The sequence below is a fragment of the Sabethes cyaneus genome, chromosome 3 (assembly GCF_943734655.1).
Source record: "Sabethes cyaneus chromosome 3, idSabCyanKW18_F2, whole genome shotgun sequence".
Lineage (NCBI taxonomy): Eukaryota > Metazoa > Arthropoda > Insecta > Diptera > Culicidae > Sabethes > Sabethes cyaneus.
In genome coordinates this window covers 147,158,089-147,179,508 of record NC_071355.1, presented here as the reverse complement: position 1 = coordinate 147,179,508, position 21,420 = coordinate 147,158,089, and the positions used below count along the sequence as shown (strand labels likewise).

Below are 21,420 nucleotides of genomic sequence, written 5' to 3'. Positions count from 1 at the left end.
CCAATTATTGCTGGCTTGTGTAATGCAACAGCTGGAAAAGTGGTTTCAACAAAAAGATGGACAACCGAAAATTACTAAAAATTCGTTTTTATTTTAAATCTTACAGATAAGCATGTTTTGTGAAACGTGTTTCGCAACCAAAACACTATTTACTGCGACAGATAGACTAGAGAATATCTTAAGGTTCATGATTTAATTTATGAGCTAACGATCATGCTTGGAGATATCACGATGATTTTTGCTGATTATCAGATTTCTCAACAACCGGCTTGGTAGCAGGATTTGCACTTCGAACACCTTGTGGGGAAGATTCTGCATACTCTTGATGATCATGTGCGCTTTCTTCCTGATGGGATTGCTCTTCATTGTGCTGCCGTTCTTCTGCTTCCTCATGGATGTAGTTGGATTCTGAATGTTCTACATAATGTTCTTCCTGGTGATGAGGATAGCTCTCATGTTTCTCAATATAGACTGGTTTGTCCACATAGACTGGGTACGGTTTGGGTACTTCGACTTTGTGCACGACTGGGACTGGAACCTTCTTCTCAACTTCTACTGTTACAGGACGATCAACGTGCTTGATTACTTCCTTCTCGATGTACACCGGGTATGGTTTTGGTACATGAACGGGGTATGGTTTCGGCACAGGAACTTCGACTCTTTGAACTACCGGTACTTTCACTTCAACGTGAACCGGAACTTTCTTCTCAATGTACACTGGAACCTTTTTCTCCACATACACTGGAACCTCCTTTTCCACATGGACCGGATACGGCACAGGACGATCTACGTGCACTTTTTTCTCAATGTAAACTGGGACTTTTTTCTCGACAGTCACTGGATATGGAACTTTTACTGGATACGGGACTGGACGATCAACATGGACTGGAACTTTCTTTTCAATATACACTGGAACTTTTCTCTCTACAGTCACTGGGTAAGGAACTGGATTATCAACTGGAACTGGTACCTTCTTTTCATGAACCACGTGCTTCTCAACTGTATAAGGAACAGGAATTGCTTTGATCACTGTATGATGTGTTTCTTCCTTTCCGAAAAGATTGAAAAGCCGATCAGAAGCACCATGTCCATCCGTGTCATAACCGAAAGAAGGCTTAAATCCACCCTCCAATATTGGTTCTGATCCATATCCGAAGTCCTCTAAGCCACGTTTTCCCTGAACTTTAGCACTTTCTGAGGTTTTTGTTTCCTTCGCCGTTTCCGCTTCCTGGGCAGGTTTTTCCAGAGCTGCTCCAAGCGCAAGGGCCAACACGGCCGATAGAACTAAGAATAACTATTTAAAAGAAAAACAAAACAAGAACATTTAGACGTTGTTGGTTACTTTTTTCCACTAACGCAAACGCTTCTGCAAGACACAAATATCAACAACAAAACGCACCTTCATGGCTGAATTCCACTTTCTATCGCTAACCGTGGCACTCAAGCCAAAACCCGATGAACGATCGCAAGCAAATGATGGTCCGCCATGATCTATACAATCAATTTATACGACAGACGATTTTCGGAGCAAACATCGTTCACCGTCTCGCATCCTTTTCGGCGTTCGGTGGGGTGAGATTTTCACTCGTTTCACTCGATGATTGTAGGGTTATCGTCAAAGCAGAAAATCGCGAGCGATGCAATGGACACACCACCTTTCTACCCGTCCACCAACAGACATCACGCTTGGCTTGACCGGTACGGTGCAAGGTCTAGGGTGCAATCAACATAAGTTTTGTTATGATTTGGGCTGCTGGTCTGGTCGGTTTCGTTGGTTTCATTTTTGAAGCTATGTTTTTCTTTGCGGTCAATGCTCTATGTTGTGGTGGTCAAACTCGAAACCACTAGCATAGTAGCCTAGATATGATGGTCCTTGAATTTGAAATCTAGATTAACTTAGTTGTGACCAACAAATGATCGCTATCCTTCGAGTTTTGGAAGCGTCTGCGCTCCGCTGCGTATAAATATGTTTTATGAAATATTAACAGTAACGAATGTAATGATAAAAGGGTTTCGTGAAGAATTTAGCAATATTGAATGAGTGCTCTTAGAGCATTGCATGGTTTATCAACGTGTTAATGACGTATATAATAAGAACAAGAAATTTTCCGTTTAATTCTACTAGGCATGTGTTTCTGTAGATTGTTTTCCCTGTTAGTCTATTTATCATTTAGCTTGTTAGTAACTAGACAGAAATTAAATAATTTTATTACTCATTTCTCAGCCGTTATCAGTTATCAAGATGAGCAAACATATTGATAACTCACTAGTTATCAGATCTGAGCAAAACATGTTCAATTACATCAACGGGAAACTTAGGATAAAATTCTATTTAGCTTAGCTGATATTATACCTTATTATTTAGAAAAAAACAATTTTAAATTACAAATCAATGTACATGCATCGTAATAAACTAAACATCGCATTAGTTTTTTATAAGGCTATTGATATTAAAACTAGATATAACCTATGATATAAAAATTGTATCATGTTTGAAAAGAAACAACTAAAAATATCACCAGCAACAAAGTGCCACTGCCCTAGAAATAGAAAAAAACATCGTTGCTAGTAATATAATTGTTGGCGCCCTAAAGACATACAAACGCTGATCGCTATATAATCGCCACTGTCTTATATGGACCCCAAAATGCTGGTGATAAAATTTTCTCTGTTGCTTAGGGCGCTCGTTTCGTTGCGTGAAACCCCGTGCAGTCAACGAGTGCCCGGCTTGATTCAAATGTGCCACAATCAACATTTTCTTTAGACATTCACTTATTTATAATGTAAATTACTGTACTGAGCTAGTAATCAAAGAACAAAACAACTTAACTTTGAACTTTATCTAATTAACACGATCTTAACTTTGAATCTTATCTAAATATAACGATCCAGCTTATTTGTTGCGCTATTTAAAATATGCAACATATTGAAATCATAATTGATCGGCTCAAAATAATAAAAAAAATCATCAATTTCGTGATGAGTCTGTGGTATTATATAACATTTGCCAAGACGTATAAAAAATAATCAGTTTAATAAAATAAAAATTATTTCAGTACAATACAAAATACAGCGCCTTCAACTTATTGTAGGTCGAGATGATTTTACTTTCAATGGAAAAAAATAAGTATAATTAAAAATGAAATGAACTTGTGATCAAATATAATGTGTGCATTTCATTTCACAAAGCTGAAAATAAAATCAAATATTGTTTCTTCTTCTTCTTCTTCTTCTTCTTCTTCTTCTTCTTCTTCTTCTTCTTCTTCTTCTTCTTCTTCTTCTTCTTCTTCTTCTTCTTCTTCTTCATCAGCATAGATCCGGGGTGGCTCGTGGTGTTTCAAGCACTCGTCTCCATTCAACTTGGTCTTGGGCCACTCGTCGCCAATTTCCTAGTCGTCTCAGAAGTCGCAAATCGCTTTCGACCTGGTCGAGCCATCGTGCACGTTGGGCCCCCCTGTTCCTGGTGCCGGTGGGGTTGTTGAAGAGGACTATTTTCATCGCACTGTCGTCCGGCATCCTTACGACGTGTCCGGCCCACCGTAGCCTGCTAACTTTTGCTAGATGTACGATGGGAGTCTCCCCAAGCAGTGCCTGTAGCTCGTGATTCATACGCCTCCGCCACTCGCCGCTTTCAGTTTGTACTCCGCCAAATATCGTCCGCAGCACTTTCCGCTCGAACACGGCAAGGGCGCGTATGTTCTCCGTGAGCAGCGTCATAGCTTCAAGTCCAGAAAGAACTACCGGTCTAATAAGGGTTTACATTGTTAGCTTCGTGCGGCGGCGTATGCTTCCTGATCGTAGCGTCTTATGAAGGGCAAAGTAGGCCCGATTTCCCGTTTGGATGCGCCGCTGGATCTTCTTACTAGTGTTGTTGTCCGCGGTCCCCAGCGATCCCAAATACATGAACTCCTCTACCACTTCTAGTTCGTCGCCGTCAACGGTTACCGTCCGTGGGAAGCGCGCGTTTGTTTCCTTTGAGCCTCTTCCTTTCATGTATTTGGTTTTCGACGCATTTATTTTTAGCCCGATTCTCCTAAACTCCGCTTTCAGTCTGGTGTAGATTGCCTCCGCCGTCGCAAAGTTCCTGGCAATGATATCGAAGTCATCTGCAAAGCCTAGAAGTTAGCTAGTCTTGCTAAAAATCGTGCCTTTCGTTTCGATGCTCGCTCGTCGGATCACCCCCTCAAGATCGATGTTGAACAGCATGCAGGATAAACCGTCACCTTGTCTCAACACCTCGCGGCGTCTCGAAGGGACTCGAGAGTGTCCCAGAGATGCGTAAAAAACACATCATTCGATCCAATGTAGCTCTGATCAGTCGCGTCAGTTTGTCCCGAACACCGAATTCGTACATTATCTGCCATAGCTTGTCTCGATCGACTGTATCGTATGCTGCTTTGAAATCAATAAAGATGTGATGCGTTCGTTCGTTCGTTTTTTATTTGTTAACGGAGACTTTAAATCTTAAGATTCATTCGTCTCCGGATGTGATGCGTGGGCACGTTGTACTCCTGACATTTCTGCAAGATCTGTCGGATAGTAAAAATTTGGTCCGTAGTTGCGCGAGCCCCCATGAAACCCGCCTGATAATTCCCTACGAAACCTTGTGCTATCGGTGTCAGCCGGCTTAACAGGATCTGGGAGAGTACCTTGTGGGCGGTGTTTACCAGCGTAATACCACGATAGTTGCAGCAGTCTATCCGATCACCCTTTTTGTAGATGGAACAAACCACTCCTTCCATCCATTCCTCCGGTAGCTTTTCCTCCTCCCAAATCCTCGAAATAACCCAGTGTAGAGACTTTGCTAGCGTTTCTCCGCCATGTTTATAGAGCTCTGGTAGGCGGTCCTTCCCAGCGATTTTATTGGTCTTCAGCAGCCCGATTTCTCGTTTGACTTCTTGGAGATCAGGTGCTAGGACATTACTATCTTCCATGGGCGCTCCTAGGTTAATTTCCATTCCGCCTCCTTCTGCGACTTCGCCATTGAGGTGTTCATCGAAGAACCTCTTCCATCTGTCGACCACCTCGCGCTCGTTTCTGATTAGATTCCCTCCCTCGTCCCTACACATGTCAGGTTTCGGTGTGTAGTTCTTCCGAGTTTGGTTCACCTTCTCATAAAACTTGCGCGTGTCATTAACTCGGAATAGTTATTCTAATTCTTCACGATCTCTGTCCTCCTTTTGGCGCTTTTTTCTCCTCAGGATCGTGGTCAACTGGTTCCTAGCTCGTCGGTATTTGGCCAGGTTCTCTCTAGTGGCAATACTTAAATAATTTTTCCAAGCATTTTTTTTCTCCTCCACCGTTGGCATTCCCCATCAATCCAATCATTTTGTGTACTCCGAGGTTTAATACCTAGTGCCGCGGTAGCGCCCTCTCCGATGGCCGAGCGTATTCTGCCCCAACCGTCTTCGAGGTTTGAAGCACCTAGCTCCTCGAAAGAAGGCAGTGCCTCATTCAGTACTCACGCGTAGTTCTCGGCAGCTTGTGGGTTATCTAGCTGCCTGATGTTCAGCCGAGGTGGACAGCTTTGAGCGCACATGTACTGCTACTAGGTAATGGTCAGAATCAATATCCGCACCCCGACGGGAGCGTACGTTCGTGATGTTAGAGAAAAACCGGCCCTCTATGAGAACGTGGTCAATTTGGTTCATTGTACGTTGGTCAGGTGATCTCCAGGTGGCTTTGTGGATATCCTTGCGCGGGAAAAAAGTGCTTCGGATCACCAGGCGTCGGGAAGCTGCGAAGTTTATACGTCGTTGGCTGTTATCGTTTGTGTTGGTGTGCAGGCTATGGGGTCCTACCACCGGTCTATACATTTCTTCCCTGCCGACCTGGGCGTTCATATCCCCGATGACGATCTTGATATCCCGTGACGGGCAGCTGTCGTACGTTGCCAGTGTTACCAGGTCGATTGCCCATTTTCCCGCTGCCCAGAGATTTATTTCCCGCTAGAAATCCCGCTGAATCAAAGGTCATATTATTCTTTCGTTTCTGGTGCAGAATAAAAATTAAAAAATATTTATTTCAGTAAGACTTGCATTTGAAATTAAGATGATCTGTTGAAATTGAGAGGTTGCAATTAAATGAATATTATGCAAATTTGCTGCATTCATGTTGACGAAGTTTTTGGCTTCAGGAAACAGAAAAAGAAATATTTTGTTATCCCTCATATAATGACAGTTTGCTACGAAATTTCGCAAGCATTTTAAGATTAAGGAGTCTAAGAACACATGCAAAAATGTCGAAAGAAGCTTTTAGCACAAATTCTATGATAAAAATCATGCAAAATTTCAGCTGGCAAATGGTTATGTTTTTTGGTGACAAAGGAAAATATGTTTCAATCTTTATAAGCACCTACAAATCAAAAATATCTGCAAAGCGCATTGGCTCTTTGTTCTCGCTGATATTTTGTTTTAGCAAAAATGTACCGATTGGTTTTGGTTTTGTTATCATACAAATGCTGCGGTATATAGCAAACTACGATGTATATAGTATAGATACATATGTGCTGTTTTGTGTCCAACTCATGAATCAGTTGGATTTTGCCTTTGGCAACGGATTAATTTGTGGAAAAATTAGGAATACGCAAAACGAACTGGTTTGGTGGTCTTCTTTTTCAGTAAGTTCTAATGAGTATTTGTAAGAACTCATCCCATTCTAGGCAAAAACCACGGAGTTTTATAATCAATAAAATATACTGAACCATTTGCCAATGCATGAGCAGACATTGGAATGTCAATAACCGAAGTATTTTGCTGTCAACCTCTTTTTCAGCAGTCTGCTTGCTTACCAAATATCGCTAAATCTAAACCGCTGATCTGGCATCGCTGTACGTTGCCTCCAGCCTCGCGTAGAACGCTTCTTTCGTCGGGTCTACCTTCGTGCGGGCAGTGCACGTTAATGATGCTATAATTGAAGAAACGGCCCTTTATCCTCAATACACACATTCTCTCGTTGATCGCCTTCCAATCTATCACGCCATCCTGCATTCCGCCCAGCACTACAAAGCCCGTTCCCAGTTCGTTGGTAGCGCCACCGCTCTGGTAAAACTGGGCCTTTCCGCCACGGATCTTCCATACCTTCTCTCCTTTGCGATAGATTTCCTGCAGAGCTACGATGCCGAGTTTGCGGGGTTCCAGCTGTTCAATCAGCACCCGCTCGCAACCTGCGAAATTTAGCGATCTGCAGTTCCAAGTCCCGAGTCTCCATTCGTCGTCCTTATTCCGTCGCCTAGGTCGATGCCGAATATTCCGCTACGAATATGCTTGAATGTTGTTAGTTTAAGTTTATTTAGGTGTGTAGCCGTACTGGGGCAACACTACCGAGTCTCGTGATGGGGCTGCCATCTTATAGTGCCGAGACTCACTATACCTCCTTCCCGGTTAGTATACGACCTTAGTTTCCACCGGGGTTGGTTACCCGATCTCCGCTAAGGTTGCTCGTATTCCGGCTGGTACCACGAGGAGGTCGGGATCGGAGTTGCTGGATAAGAGGCTAACGACCACTATGGGGTCTATATTCCTCATTATCCAGCCGTTTACCAACCAAATCAAATATTGTTGTGAGGACAATAAAATTACACTCGAGTCGCTTTTTACGCGAAAGATACATTCTGCGTAAATCAAAATCGTGTAAACTCCAAAATTCGCATAAAAAACCTCGTGAATTCCAAAACTACGTGTAAATATAGCAACTCGTGGCCCATACGCCTACGCCACTCTCCGCTATCCATTTGAACTCCGCCAAAAATAGTCCGCAACACTTTTAGTTCAACAGCTAAATTCAGCAAGTGCACGTATGTTACTGTCTCAAATCCGTAGCGGACTACCGGTACGATTAACGTTTTGTACGTCGTCAGCTTTATGCGGCGGCGAATGCTCCTTGATCGAAGCGTCTTGCGGAGGGAAAAGTTGGCTCGATTTCCAGCTTGAATGTGTCGTTGAATTTCCTTACTCGTATTACTGTCGGCGGTGACCAGAGATCCCAAATATACGAATTCATCGGCCACTCCAGTTCATCGCCGTCAATAATTACTGTCCATAGGAAGCAAATGATGCTTTCTCTGGAGGCTCTTCCTAACATGTGTTTGGTTTTCGACGCAATGATTTGTAACCCTATCCTCCAGCCTCCATTTTTAGACTGGCATAGATTGCCTGCACCGTCCCAAGGTTTCTAGTAATGATGTCGAGGTCGTCTGCAAAGTTGGCTACTCTTGCTGAAAATCGTACCTCTCGGTGCCCGGTCGCCGGATCACACATTCAATAGCGATATTGAATTACATACAGGACAGCCCGGGTATGAAATGGAGAGAGTTACCTGGAAGGAGCGTCAAATATAGCTCTGGCTCTCTCAAGCTCCCACCTAGCGCCTCCACGCAGATCTAGGTCAAATGATGACGGTCTTTGGCGTTACCCGAAAATGCTTCATATACTTACTGGAGCAGCTAAGCTAGGAGGTGCAAACTAGAGCGCCTGTTCTCCAGGTGAGGGGCGGCTCACAGAGCATCTGTCTCGGAACGGACGGCTGAATATTAAATGTTGTATCCCGCAAGCTATACCTAAGATGGCAGACCCATCAGCGGGATGTAGGTATCGCGACCCCAGTGAGGTAGTATACCGAAAAACTCAATTACCACGAATAACGAACAAAGAAATTCAGGACGGAACATTCGGTATAGGACACGGCAAGGGACAAGGACACGATTAAGGGATAATGATTGGAAACTTGGTACCTGGAAAGTTATCCGGTGGAGGCCCGTAGATGACCGTATATGCGAGTTGAGGATTAAGGGCAAATTCTTCAACTACAGCCTAATCAACTTATACGCACCGACAAATGATAAATCCGATGATGCTAAGGAGGAGTTTTACGACAGGCTTGAGAGGACCTATGGAGAGTGCCCAAAACACGACGTGAAAATCATCATCGGAGATGCAAATGCGCAGATCGGGAGGGAGGAATTCTTCGGTCCAGTCATTGGAAGGCATAGCCTTCGTCTGTTGACCAATGATAACGGTCTGACGCTCATAAATTTTGCGCGGCCAGAGGAATGGCCTTCTGTAGCACCTAGTTTCCACGATTGAATATTCGGAAACACACCTGGAGGCAGCCAAATGGAGACTCTAGCTCTCAGATCGATCATGTCTTGATTGATGGTCGACACTTTGCGGATGTTATCGATGTACGGTCTTTTCAGGGACTAAATATCGACTCTGACCACTTTCTCGTAGTGAGTAAGATTCGCGCAAGGCTGTCGAACACGGTGAAAGCTCGCACTGAGAGGACGCTGCGTTTCAACATCCAGCGGCTAACGGCAGACGGCGTAGCAGTGGAGTACGCCAGGAAGCTCGACCAACGAATCGCAGAACAGCAGATAGAAGAAGAAGATATAAATGGGCTGTGGAGGAACATCCATGATGCCATCCAAACAGCTGCGAGAGAGGTGGTAGGCACGACGCGTGGAAGACAGCGTAACAGCTGGTTTGATGCCGAATACCAGAGAGTAACAGATGAAAAGAACCAGGCCAGGAGTCGCATGCTCACTGCGGCAACGCGTCAAAACAGAGAGAGATACAGAGAGACTAGAGCTGCAGAAAAAAGAATCCATCGTCTAAAGAAACGCGAATACGAGGAGCACGAGCTCGCCGGCGCAGAGGAGCGATACGCCAGCAACGACACACGGAGTTTCTATAAAACGGTGAGATGCAGGAATTTTGCCATGCCTGTGATGTGCAATGATAGTGCTGGCAACCTGCTTACCGACAAAACGGCGGTAGTAGCCAGGTGGAAGGAGCACTTCCAGACACTGTTGAATGGAGAGGTAAACGCGGAGATCAGTAGGGACAGGATAGGAATTGTAAGCGATGGACAAGTTGTGGAGCCACCAACACAGGAGGAGATTAAAAAGGCAATCAGCGAGCTGAAAAACGGTAAGGATGCTGGGAAGGATGGTATCCCTACTGGACTTCTAAAAGCGGGGAGCGAGTGGCTGTACGAGATAATTCACCGGATCATTGTCAGGATCTGGGAGGAAGAACCAATGCCGGAGGAGTGGTTGGATGGCCTCATTTGCCCAATTTTCAAAAAGGGACATCGAATGGAGTGTAAAAACTATTGAGGAATTACATTGTTCAATTCTTCCTACAAGGTGCTTTCCCGTATCCTGTTCTGCCGACTGAGACCGTTTGCGGAGTCTTTCGTCGGCGAGTACCAAGCTGGTTTTCGTGAGGGCCGCTCCACGACGGATCAGATGTTTACCTTGCGCCAGTTGCTCGACAAGTTTCGGGAGTACAACTTGCAGACACACCATCTGTTTGTGGACTTTAAAGTGGCGTACGATTCAGTTAAACGAAATGAGCTATGACAGATAATGCTAGAACACGGTTTTCCGACGAAACTAGTTACGCTGATTTGTGCGACGCTGAATGGATCCAAATCATGCGTTAGAATAGCGGGTGAGACCTCAGCTGCTTTCGTAACGTTAGATGGACTGAAACAAGGGGATGCACTCTCTAACTTGCTGTAGCATAGGAACTACCAATTTTTAAACAGCAAACCAATTTTTTAGAGACTGCTTCAAACTGAAAATATGAATTTTATTGTAATCATCGTTTAACTAATTGAGGCTATTTTTTAAAATTTTGGTGAAGTTTATGAATGGATTTGAATCGTTTTACTTCCTCGACACAGTATCTCAAATCTAATAATTGATTTCAGGTGAGATTATGCTCTGTTGCTCAGTATCAATTTTACTTACTCTTAGTTACAATGCATGTTAATTAATGCCTATCATCAAAGTGCAATTAAGTATATGAGTATAAACGTGGGGTCTTTTGTTCCCAACTTGGTTATCTGAACAAACCGTTAGTTAATATCACAAGATGCTAATAATAACATGGCACTTACTGATTGCTGTAGCCAAATCTTGAAGATGCTGGCGCAACAATGAATGTAAATATTTTAAGTGGTTTCTAGGTAATAAATTGTACAAATTTTAGCTACGAGAATTAGTAACAAGTAGATATGCAACTTTTCACTGCCTATAACTGCCAATGATGGCCGAATATTGTCCGCCAAATCTCCTTATCATAGTCGTTGTCGGTGATGACGTTTTTGATCTCGTTGGCTATTTGTGATAGACCGGCCTAGGCATTGCGATAAAATTATGCTAAGGTAAGTCGGTATAAATTCGAGGGGTCTCGTCGCGACACCTGCTATTCAACATTGCCTTAGAAGGTGCATTACGAAGGGCAAACGTGGAAAGGAATGGAACTATCATCATGAAATCTCACATGCTCCTTGGTTTTGCGGATGACGTCGATATCATCGGAATCAACCGTAGAGCAGTGAAAGAGGCCTTCAGGCCTTTTAAAAGGGATGCGGCGAGATTGGACTTACCATTAATACCGCCAAAACGAAGTACATGGTTGCTGGTAGGGAACGTGGGAGCTCAAGCGGTGTTGGTGCCGAGGTGGAGTTAAATGGGAAACGATATGAAGTAGTGGAGGAATTATATACCTTGGTACATTCGTGACATGTGACAACGATGTAAGCCGCGAAGTGAAACGACGAGTTGCAGCCGCGAATCGGGATTTCTACGGATTACGTAGCCAGCTGAAGTCCCGTAGTTTGCAAATTCGCACAAAACTGGCGCTCTATAGAACACTAATCCTTCCGGTGGCCCTTTACGAGCACGAATCATGGACGCTAAAGGAAGCTGATCGACGAGTGCTTGGGGTTTTTGAGCGTAAAACTCTGCGATTTATACTTGGTGGCAAAATGGAAAATGGAGTGTGGCGAGACACATGAATCACGAGCTGTACCAAGTGTACAAATATGCGGATATAGTGATAGTAGTGCAATGTGGCAGGCTGCGGTCGGCTGGACACGTGGCCAGAATGCCTGACGAAAGAGTAGCCAAAACTATTTTCAGCAGAGAACCAGGAAGAGGCCGTAGACTCCGAGACAGACCTCGCCCTCCGCAAGACGATGCACGTTCAGCTGGTGTTCGTGGGCATTGGAGAACGGTAGCCCAGGACCGACGGTACTGGAGGACCATAATTCGTTCACCGCAGGATCGGTAACGGACCGTTGCCACTAAAGTAATTTAAGTACAGGACAGCCCATTCTCTTGCCGTAACCCTCTGCACGATTCGAACGGGCGGGGTTGACCAGCGTAATGGCGCGATAATCCGCTCCTCCGGTAGTTTCTCCTTCTCCCAAATCCTTGAAATTACCCAGTGAAGTGCCGTAGTTAGCGGTTTTTGGCCGGTCCTTTCCGGCTGCTCTATATTCTTCAGCAGACCGATTTCTCGCCGGATCACTTCGAGACTGTACTGTACTGATTTCACCTGTCGACCACCTCGCGCTCGTTTCTGATTAGATCCCCTCCCTCGTTCCAACACATGTCAGGTTTATGTGTAGGGACGAGTTATGTGTTTGGTTCACCTTCTCGTAAAACTTGCGCGTGTCATTATCCCGCAATAGTTGTTCCAGCTCCTCATAATCTCTGTTCTCCTTCTGGCGTTTTTCCTCAGGATCGTAGTCAACCCATTCCGCGCTCATCGATACTTTGCCAAATTCTCTCTCGTAGATATGCTTTGATAGTTTTTCCAAGCACTTTTTTTCTTGTTGGTTTTCCGCGTCAAACCAATTATTTAGTGCGTTCGAGGTTTCCTCTCCGAGAACCGCGGTACCGTCCCCGTTGATGGCCGAGCGTATCATACTCCATTCGTTTTCCAGGGTCGGAGCATGCTAGCTCCACAGAGGAAGGCAGAGCTTTAAACCAATTTTGAAAGCTTGTTGAATAGTGAACATATCCTTCAATGAACAATGTTATTTTTGGATATCACCCTTTGCTTGTAACTTTTGTTTGCTCGACCACAGCTGGATATGGCCTGCCATACTAAATATTTTTTGGGGAACTTGGCTTTCTTCTTTGTCCTAAAATACTCTGCAACGCCATTCCGTTTCATGGCATTGTAAAAAACATACCAGGAAGCTGTTTAAAGTCTTCTAGGACATACGTTTCCTTACGAACGTTAGCTTACGAACGCGTGTTTTGGCCGTCGTATTTAGCTTATCATTACGGTTTGGCACAGTCCTCACCTTGAAAGGCTTCATTCCTTGTCGTTGCTTAGAAGTGTGCACGAATGTTGGCGACATTTTTATTTTACGAGCAATGGTACGTACAGAAAGATCCGGTTTCCTCCGTAATATTTGTTTTACGTTCGCTTCCTTATATTGGTCCTCAGATCCGTTTTAGTTCCACTTCCCTTCTTCCTAGCTGTTGTCAAGCGAGTATCGAACGATTTTAAAACACTGTGAACAGTGCTTGGAGGAAATCCAAGCTTTTTGGCAAGTTTTCTTAACGAGAGATCCGGATTTTCATTGCGACCGCACACAATTGCTTTTCGCACCTGTTCTTCTTTCGACGCCATTTTACGCTGAGCGCTTGTAATATAGACAAGTGATATATTTTCAGGAAGAACAAACATACGTCTACCACTCTGCAAAATATTTCACTCATTGTTAATGTATTTCCGAAGCAGTGTGTATTTAGAGGTGTCAAAATTTTGTCGCGAACAAGCCTTATACGTTATTATTTTCCATGTAAAAACCTTCCAAAATAGAGTCAAAACTGAAAAAAAAAAAATTTGGACGATTTTCGGAAATTACATTATTTGTACTTCCATTTTTGTTTCGTGCTAGAAGCGTTAACCATTTATACACTCTTTTCCGAGTTCTTTAGGCTGTAAAACCCACAGATAATAGATTTTTTACAAAAATTTTTTTTGCCCCCCGATTTTTAAAGCAAATTTTGAAGGGTGGGAGACAAAAATTTTAAAAATAATTTGCAATAGCCTTATTTGTTAGTTGTTACCTGCTTGCCAATTCATGTTTTGCCTTTCTACTAGGGGAAGGGCGGTAAAGACGGACACTGCGGGAAAGACGGACACTTGTTATAGTTCATAAACCATAATTTTTTGAATCAAATCAATGATGGGAAATGTTTCTATAAACTGAATTAACACTTTTGAACTAAACTGCCGATTTTTAGCAGCGCGGTTGTCAAATTTATAAGCAAAACAAAGAAAAAATGCGTATTTACGCTAACCGATGTAATTTTGCGTGTAGAGAAAATAGCTGGTAAATCGTTAAAAAACAACATATTCATGCTAAACCGACAACATTGCGTTAGTTTGATCTTTCACTGAATATCCATTGGAAACCTAGTGAATTTTCGAATATTCAGTGAAAAGTTATTGAAGTTTGAAAAAATGGTATCCAAGTCGGGAAAGACAGACACCCAACGGTAGGGAAAGACGGACACACAGATTTTGAACCAATTTTGCCCAACAACGATTTAACATTGCAAATACTTACATATTATATATGAAAAAGTAACCAGAAGTAATATAACAGTCGGAATAAGCCAACTTTTAGAAACGATTAATTCGTCACTACTTAAAATATTGAAGGGAACCGTTCTATTTTCTCGCTCAAAGGGGGGATCGGGAAGGGGGTTTTCCCAAACCAATTCTTTCCTAAATACATGATGAAATATGTTAACCTTTCTTAATACTGATAATTCGACGACGCGTGACACCTTTTTGCGAGTGTCCGTCTTTCCCATATCAAGTGTCCGTCTTTCCCGCCCATGCGCAGAAACTCTGATTTATACATGATGTTTATAATATTAAAAAAAGCATAAATTTTGGAAGAAATTTTCCAGCACACGTTGTAACTTTATTAGACAGAGACTTAAAGGTTCGGTTTGTACGAAAATTGCGATCAATACAGTTATATTTGAGTAGTTATTGGGTCTTTACCTTAAGGTGTCCGTCTTTACCGCCCTTCCCCTATATAAATATATAGTATAAAGGTATAGAAATCACTTGGAAAACCGGAAATGGAAAGAAGGTCCTGCGGGCCGAATGTCATATACCATTCGACTCAGTTTCGAAAACTGAGCATTTTCTGTGTGTGTGTATGTATGTGTGTGTATGTGTGTGTATGTGTGTGTGTGTATGTGACGCTTTTAATCTCACTCACTTTTCTCGGAGATGGCTGGACCGATTTTAATGTTCTTAGTGTCAAATGAAAGGTCTAGGTGTCCCATTGGTCGCTATTGAATTTCATACTGATCGGACTTTTAGTTCAAAAGTTATGTATAAAAATACGAAAAATATGGGACTTCATTATCTCATAGGTCCCTCAACCGATTTCAACAAAATTGATTGCATATGAAAGAGGAGCCCTGCAAACCCTTAACTTCCAAATTTCATGATGATTGGACTTGTAGTTTGAAAGTTACATAAAGAAATGTGAAAAAACAGTATTTAAAACATATTTTTGTTACATATAAACATTAATTCAATGAAAAACATCACACAATTTATTATTATTTGAAAATTACTGCTGAGATCTATCAAACGAAACCAAGTTATTTAAAATCGGACGGTTCATTCAAAAGTTATTTAAACTTTAACACTTAAGCACCGTATATTAAACCGTTAAAACGTGTGAAATCAAAACAAATGTTGATTGTATGCAATGTGTGTAATGTATGTGTGTATGTATGTATGTATGTATGTATGTATGTATGTATGTATGTATGTATGTATGTATGTATGTATGTATGTATGTATGTATGTATGTATGTATGTATGTATGTATGTATGTATGTATGTATGTATGTATGTATGTATGTATGTATGTATGTATGTATGTATGTATGTATGTGTGTATGTATGTGTGTATGTGATGACAATTTGAAATTTTTAAATTTGCCTTGAAATTCAAGAAAAGTGAGAAACATGTCAATTGTCTGAAGTTTTTGAAGCCTCTCAGTGGAATACGAACTCTGAAATTAAAGAAAAGAAAAAACTTTTACCGACTAAATTCCACTATTTAATATTCATTCGCGACAGATACATATACGCTTTGAAATCACGGGAATGACACTTCCAATACCAACCTGTACAAAAAAAACGTAGCCAACATAGAGCGGGCCCAAGCTGACAGCTTCATAGATGGGCTCAAGCTGACAACCGAGTCGGATGTGTAAATTGTTAAATTTTTTTAGTTTTAGTTTGATTTTAGCCAAGGTTTTAGCGTAACATGGCTAATGCCAGGCAGGCAATTGATGCGAAACAAAAGAAGCTGTGAAAATGGTTAGTTAAATTCGTTTTGTGAAATCGCTTTGCGTTTGCCGCCTTTTTCATGTGAGCAACGAAAATGTGACGTCATATCAGCCCCCTGTTTGAAATAAGACACTGATGAAGCCTACACGTCGTAGGCGAGCTACATACCTGTTGCAAATAAATATTAAATAGTGGGATTCAATCGAAAAGCTTTTTCTTTTCTTTGATTTCAGATTTCAATTGTCATTTTCTTCACTTGCTGTTACTCACAATTGTACAAGAAAAGCAAAAAGCGAAGAAAAGCAGTTAATTTGAGCATGTAGGTATAGTAGTGTATAGGATTAAAAATACTAGTGAGTCGATTTTTCCACATAAATTTATACAAATTTCAAATAAATTCTGCGCATCAATAGATGCTCTTTTTAATCAATAGGTACTAGAGGTTAGAAATGTTATATAAAAAATTGGAAGTACACGTTGCACGGTAGTAACTTTGTAAGATTTGTTTTCGTTAGCGACATTTTAAAGGACAGATGTCTTATGTCATGTATCATGTTTTAATAAATAAATCAAAAATGACAAGCACTGGAAATCATATCGATCATATTTCTCATTCTCAAGCATGTTTATGGCGCAGTTTTTGCATTATTTTTCGACCTCATCTTGTTTTCCTAACCCTCTAAAATTGTAAAAACGATGCGATCAAGCTAACGACTATCTTTTCATGAAAGTACATTCAAAAGAAGCTTAAGTTATGATTTTCATGCAAAAATAATTATCTGAAGGAGCCCCAGCTAAAAAAAAGTTCAATTTTGTCTTTTTCATATCTATTGCTCTATTCAGTTATTTTTTCTGATTCAGATATATTGCACAATTGAAGCCAAGCAAACTAATAATAAAATTTTGAGATTAATCATTTTGTTGTCGATACCCTTTTTTTCAAAAGCGAAGTATAATAATAATTTTTCTGAACTCTTGTTTTTCAAAGATGCTAACTTTTGAACGCATGGTATTAATATCAACATATCAAAAAATCTGCTATGAACACGTGATTCATATTGTCAATTCAAAACAAGTTTCGTATGTGGCTCTGAAGCCCGAAAGTTAAGGCCGTCTGTAGACCCGTTAGAGGGTTAATTTCTAATTTTCTATATATATTCATTCAAGTCTGTAAAAATTATCGTTTGTGTTTACATTATTTCTCGATAAATCACGTAAATATTATAAAACTAAATAAGGTGTTCATCAAGTTCAAGTCAAGTAAATGACGCTTACAAGTATTTACGCATCCAAGCAAAGAAAATATAATTATTCTACGCAATACGTTGTGAATTTTACTGGCAAATAAGGATTTTGAGGAATGTGAAACGCATATTTAAAAATATAGTCAAGTTACTTATAGATGTTCCTGAGAAATTAAATAGTGATTATTGTGGCAGTAGAAAGGCTAGGTCACGCCGCTAGGTGGATTAATTCGGGTTTTTTATTGAATAGTTATTTAGGCATTCCGAAAACATTTGGCCTTTCGTGATTCGGCCATTCGTGATTCGGATTTTCGCGATTAGACCTTTAGTGACTGTTGTTGAAATTCGGTCATTTGGATTTCGGCCATTCGTGATTCCACTATTTGTGTTTCGGCCATTCGGTACCAGCCCCCTCTGTGAGGATTGTCAAATCCATAAAAACTGTTGGTCTTGCTTCTGGTTTTAATATCAAAGTCGCCTATCAAAGCCAAGAAGTTTGTTACCTTTATTGGAAATTAAACCTCAAGTTTTGATATCTGCTCATCGGATCACCCCCTCAAGAGCGATGTTAAAAAGCATGTGGGATGCTCTCTCAGCTTGTTTCGACCCCGCCATGCCTTAACGAGACTCGATCCTATGGATTTTAACAGCCTCTTCCAGCCTAGATCCCAAGTAACACTTTTGTTGTATAATAGCATATCAAGCACCACAGAAATTAGCTGTACAATAGTTTAATAAGCTAGTATACAACAAAAATGTTGCTTGGGATTCGAACATACAACCTACCTCGATGCCAATTGGATTTGCCTTCTTTTATTTCAATTCGATTTTTTTGTCAAATGATACAAAGCAGAACCATGGGTATAAACATCTTGTCGAGAACTTGGCCCTTTTTTATCGACAGTCTTCACAGCCGGTTATTAGAGTACAGAACAATTACGGGGCTAGTGCAACGATCTTACTGGTTCTATTGCAGCACCGCCCAACCGAGATTCGATCATACGATGACTGGTCTGTTAGGCCAGCATCGTACCGCGAAGCTAACTGGGCAGTTTTGTAAAATGAAAAACACTCAATTTCAACCGCAGCTTGCCCAGTTAGCTTCGGGGTACGATGTTGGCCTGACAAGCCAGACGTCGGAAATTTGAATCTCGGTTGGGCGATGCTGCAATAGGGCCAGTAAGATCGTTGCACAAGCTCCATTTTTTTTCTGTACTCTAATAACCGGCTGCGATGTCTATCGATACAGAAGGGTCAAATCCCAACAAACATTCCTGTCGATGAACAGCTTATCAAGCGCTTGTTACCCGGTAATTAGTTATACAACGGTTAAACAAGGTACTTCAAAAATGTTTGTTGGAATTTCTATGAACGTTTCTATCCATGGCTTTGCTTTGTTAGCCTTTAAATGAAAATAATTTCCCATTTCCAGAATAAACTACAGAAAAAAATTTTGACTGTAAATTTTCCTTGGAATGACCGATATATTTGATCCCGAAAGTTAGTAGTGCTGAGGTGTTGATATGGATAGGATCGAATCAGATCTTTCTCTAAAATCCGCGATCCCAAATGACTTTTGACCATTACTATAGCTCAGTCATTGGGAAGCTCAACCTATTTTTCGCCTTCACTATCGCTCAAATCAATCCGCGAGCCGTACGGGTCAACTGGAACGGACCGCAGTTTGGCCATCACTGCTGCAGGTATATTTTGGCCTGACTGAAACATTTTTATTCATATTGGCAGCATCGGATAGAAAATATTGATGCACGAAAAAAATTAATGGATACAAGCTCTCGATCACAATATTCATCTAGTAGCACGAGTACAAAAATAATTGTATAGATTGATGTTAAATGGTTAGAATCGAGGCTTTTGCTCGTCGAAAGCGGCAGTAGGTATGGTAATTTAGATGGCTAATTTTACTGTGGACCAATAAAATTATAGCCTCCTAAACACTTCTCTTCGCCATCACCTCCGATCCGACTGCAGCACACTGATGCAACCGAAGAAGGCAGGTTCATTGGTGTGCGCTTGAGGTGAATCATAAAAGCTGTAATTTCTATTTTGCGCGTACAAGTGAGCCGGCCTCCTGAAGCATACGACCTTCGCCTTTTTTTTTGCAGTTCACTTTCGAAATGAACCGACAGTTTATTAAACGTGATTCTGGCTGGGTGAGGTGAATATTGAGTAAAGTGACGTGAAAATGTTGTACGGCAAGCTTCCTGTGTGTCGCTTACGCCCATTCAACGTACGGATAGGGGAAAAATGTTTCCCCATACGGAGGGTGAAAATATCCCCTGTGAGATTGTAGGTATTGCTGGAGAATAGTTACATTCGAGGGGAAATGTTGCATGAACGTAGCTCTTATTGTATACACTATATAGCTAGCGTCGCAGACACTTTTCCCCTCTTATACTTTGACTGGTCGTTTAGATTGGAATGGGGTTTGCTCTCATGAATCTTCCTTTAGGATTCTGAGTATACCCATCTGCATAAAATTTTTAAAATGTTCGGAAAAAAGAATTTGGAAAGTTAATCAGTACTGAGTAAGACAGTAAACTATCATGAGCAAATTTTTCATGTAACGTCACAGTACTTTTATATCGAAAGTAGATGCTAGCATGAAACTTGGTGGTTTTAACCCAGAAGATAACTACCTAATAATTTTAATTATAGTTGTTTCGACGTAGGACTACGTCTCACGGCAACGTTTTGAACGTTAATAATTAAGCGGTTTCCCGATCGATTTTAAATATTTTTGCACCAATCGAACGGAACATCTTCTTAGACTTGGCCCGAATGAAGAACGCTCTAATTTTGTAAGTGTACACTATTGAAAAACTAAAAATAATGAAGCATTGTCTAACTAGAAAACCTCGCATCCTGATTGGTTGGAAAAGGCGTCATCGAAGTTTACACGTGTTTTTTGCACAAAAGTGATAGAAACTCCCCGTCACAACAGGTTGAAGGATTCTTTACGACGTTCCATAACCTATACCAATTTGACATCTGTTGGAAAGTTAATAATTTACTAGCCCCCCAGTTGGCTTCGAGGTATGACGCTGACCTAATAAGGCAGTCGTCGTATGTTCGAATCTCGGCTGGGAGAGGCTGTTAGAGTCAATAGGATCGAAGCAACTGGCCCTGCAATTGTCCTGTACTCTAACAGCTGACTGCGAAGTCTGTCGTATAAAAATATAAAAACAGAAGGTCAAGTTTCGATAACGGAATGTAGCACCTAGGCTTTGCTTTTTGCTTGGGAAGTACACCAAAGTGTAAAACCATTTTTTTTCTTTAACCGATGTTAACTGAAAGTAAACCATTTTGTTAAAATATAAAATCAGAACCACCCCTTTTCTTCAACCGAGTTAATCTTTAAACATTGACTCTAGTTCAAATTAATGTCCTGAAAGTAAAACGTCATAGAAAAGTGAGCGGTCATCCTTTCCTTTTGCCAGATCGTATCTGTATAGGTACTGAAAGAATTTGTTCGGAACTGTTGTCTTGCACAAAAGGGATATTTATGTATGTGACGTGATGGAGCAAAATCAGTGATTCTCTTATTCGAGAATACTTTGAATGTTTCTTTTGATGCTTTGCGTTAGTTAATTGTTTGCAATTCTTTACATAGTTTCAATTGTCAAGCATTATAGGGTAAAGAACCGGTTTTAAGCAGTCTAAGCGGGTCACTGATTGTTTTATCTTATTACAAGCGATGGGTTGACTAAATGGGGGATATCAGCACACCAATCTTCTTGCTATCTTTAGTTCTTCAAGCTGTTACCATTGGAAGACACTATTGTTGAGCTAAACTTTTGATTTTTCGCTTTAAAAGTTGGAGCGGTGGAACTAATTTTGAACAGACCGAACATATTTTCACCCGCAAGGGTTTTTGCTTTTTTAAGCAATCCTGAAATCTGATTTTTTTTACGTCCCCATAAAAAATCCCTCAAACTTTTCCCCCTATTCAGTAAGTTCGCGTTCCTATCTGCGACCTACTAATCGGCATCTGATGCGTAATCGGCATA

At 41.3% G+C, this 21,420-nt stretch overlaps 1 protein-coding gene across 1 annotated transcript in view; it reads right to left on the bottom strand.

Annotated features, from left to right (window-relative positions):
- Nucleotides 1-226: 226 nt before the first annotated feature.
- Nucleotides 227-21,420, bottom strand: part of LOC128740242 (titin-like) — a 40,242-nt gene continuing 19,048 nt past the window's right edge. Inside the window, exon 4 of the mRNA XM_053835775.1 lies at nt 227-1,294. Within this exon, the coding sequence (XP_053691750.1) occupies nt 227-1,294 (1,068 nt within the window). The remainder of the gene's footprint in view (nt 1,295-21,420) is intronic.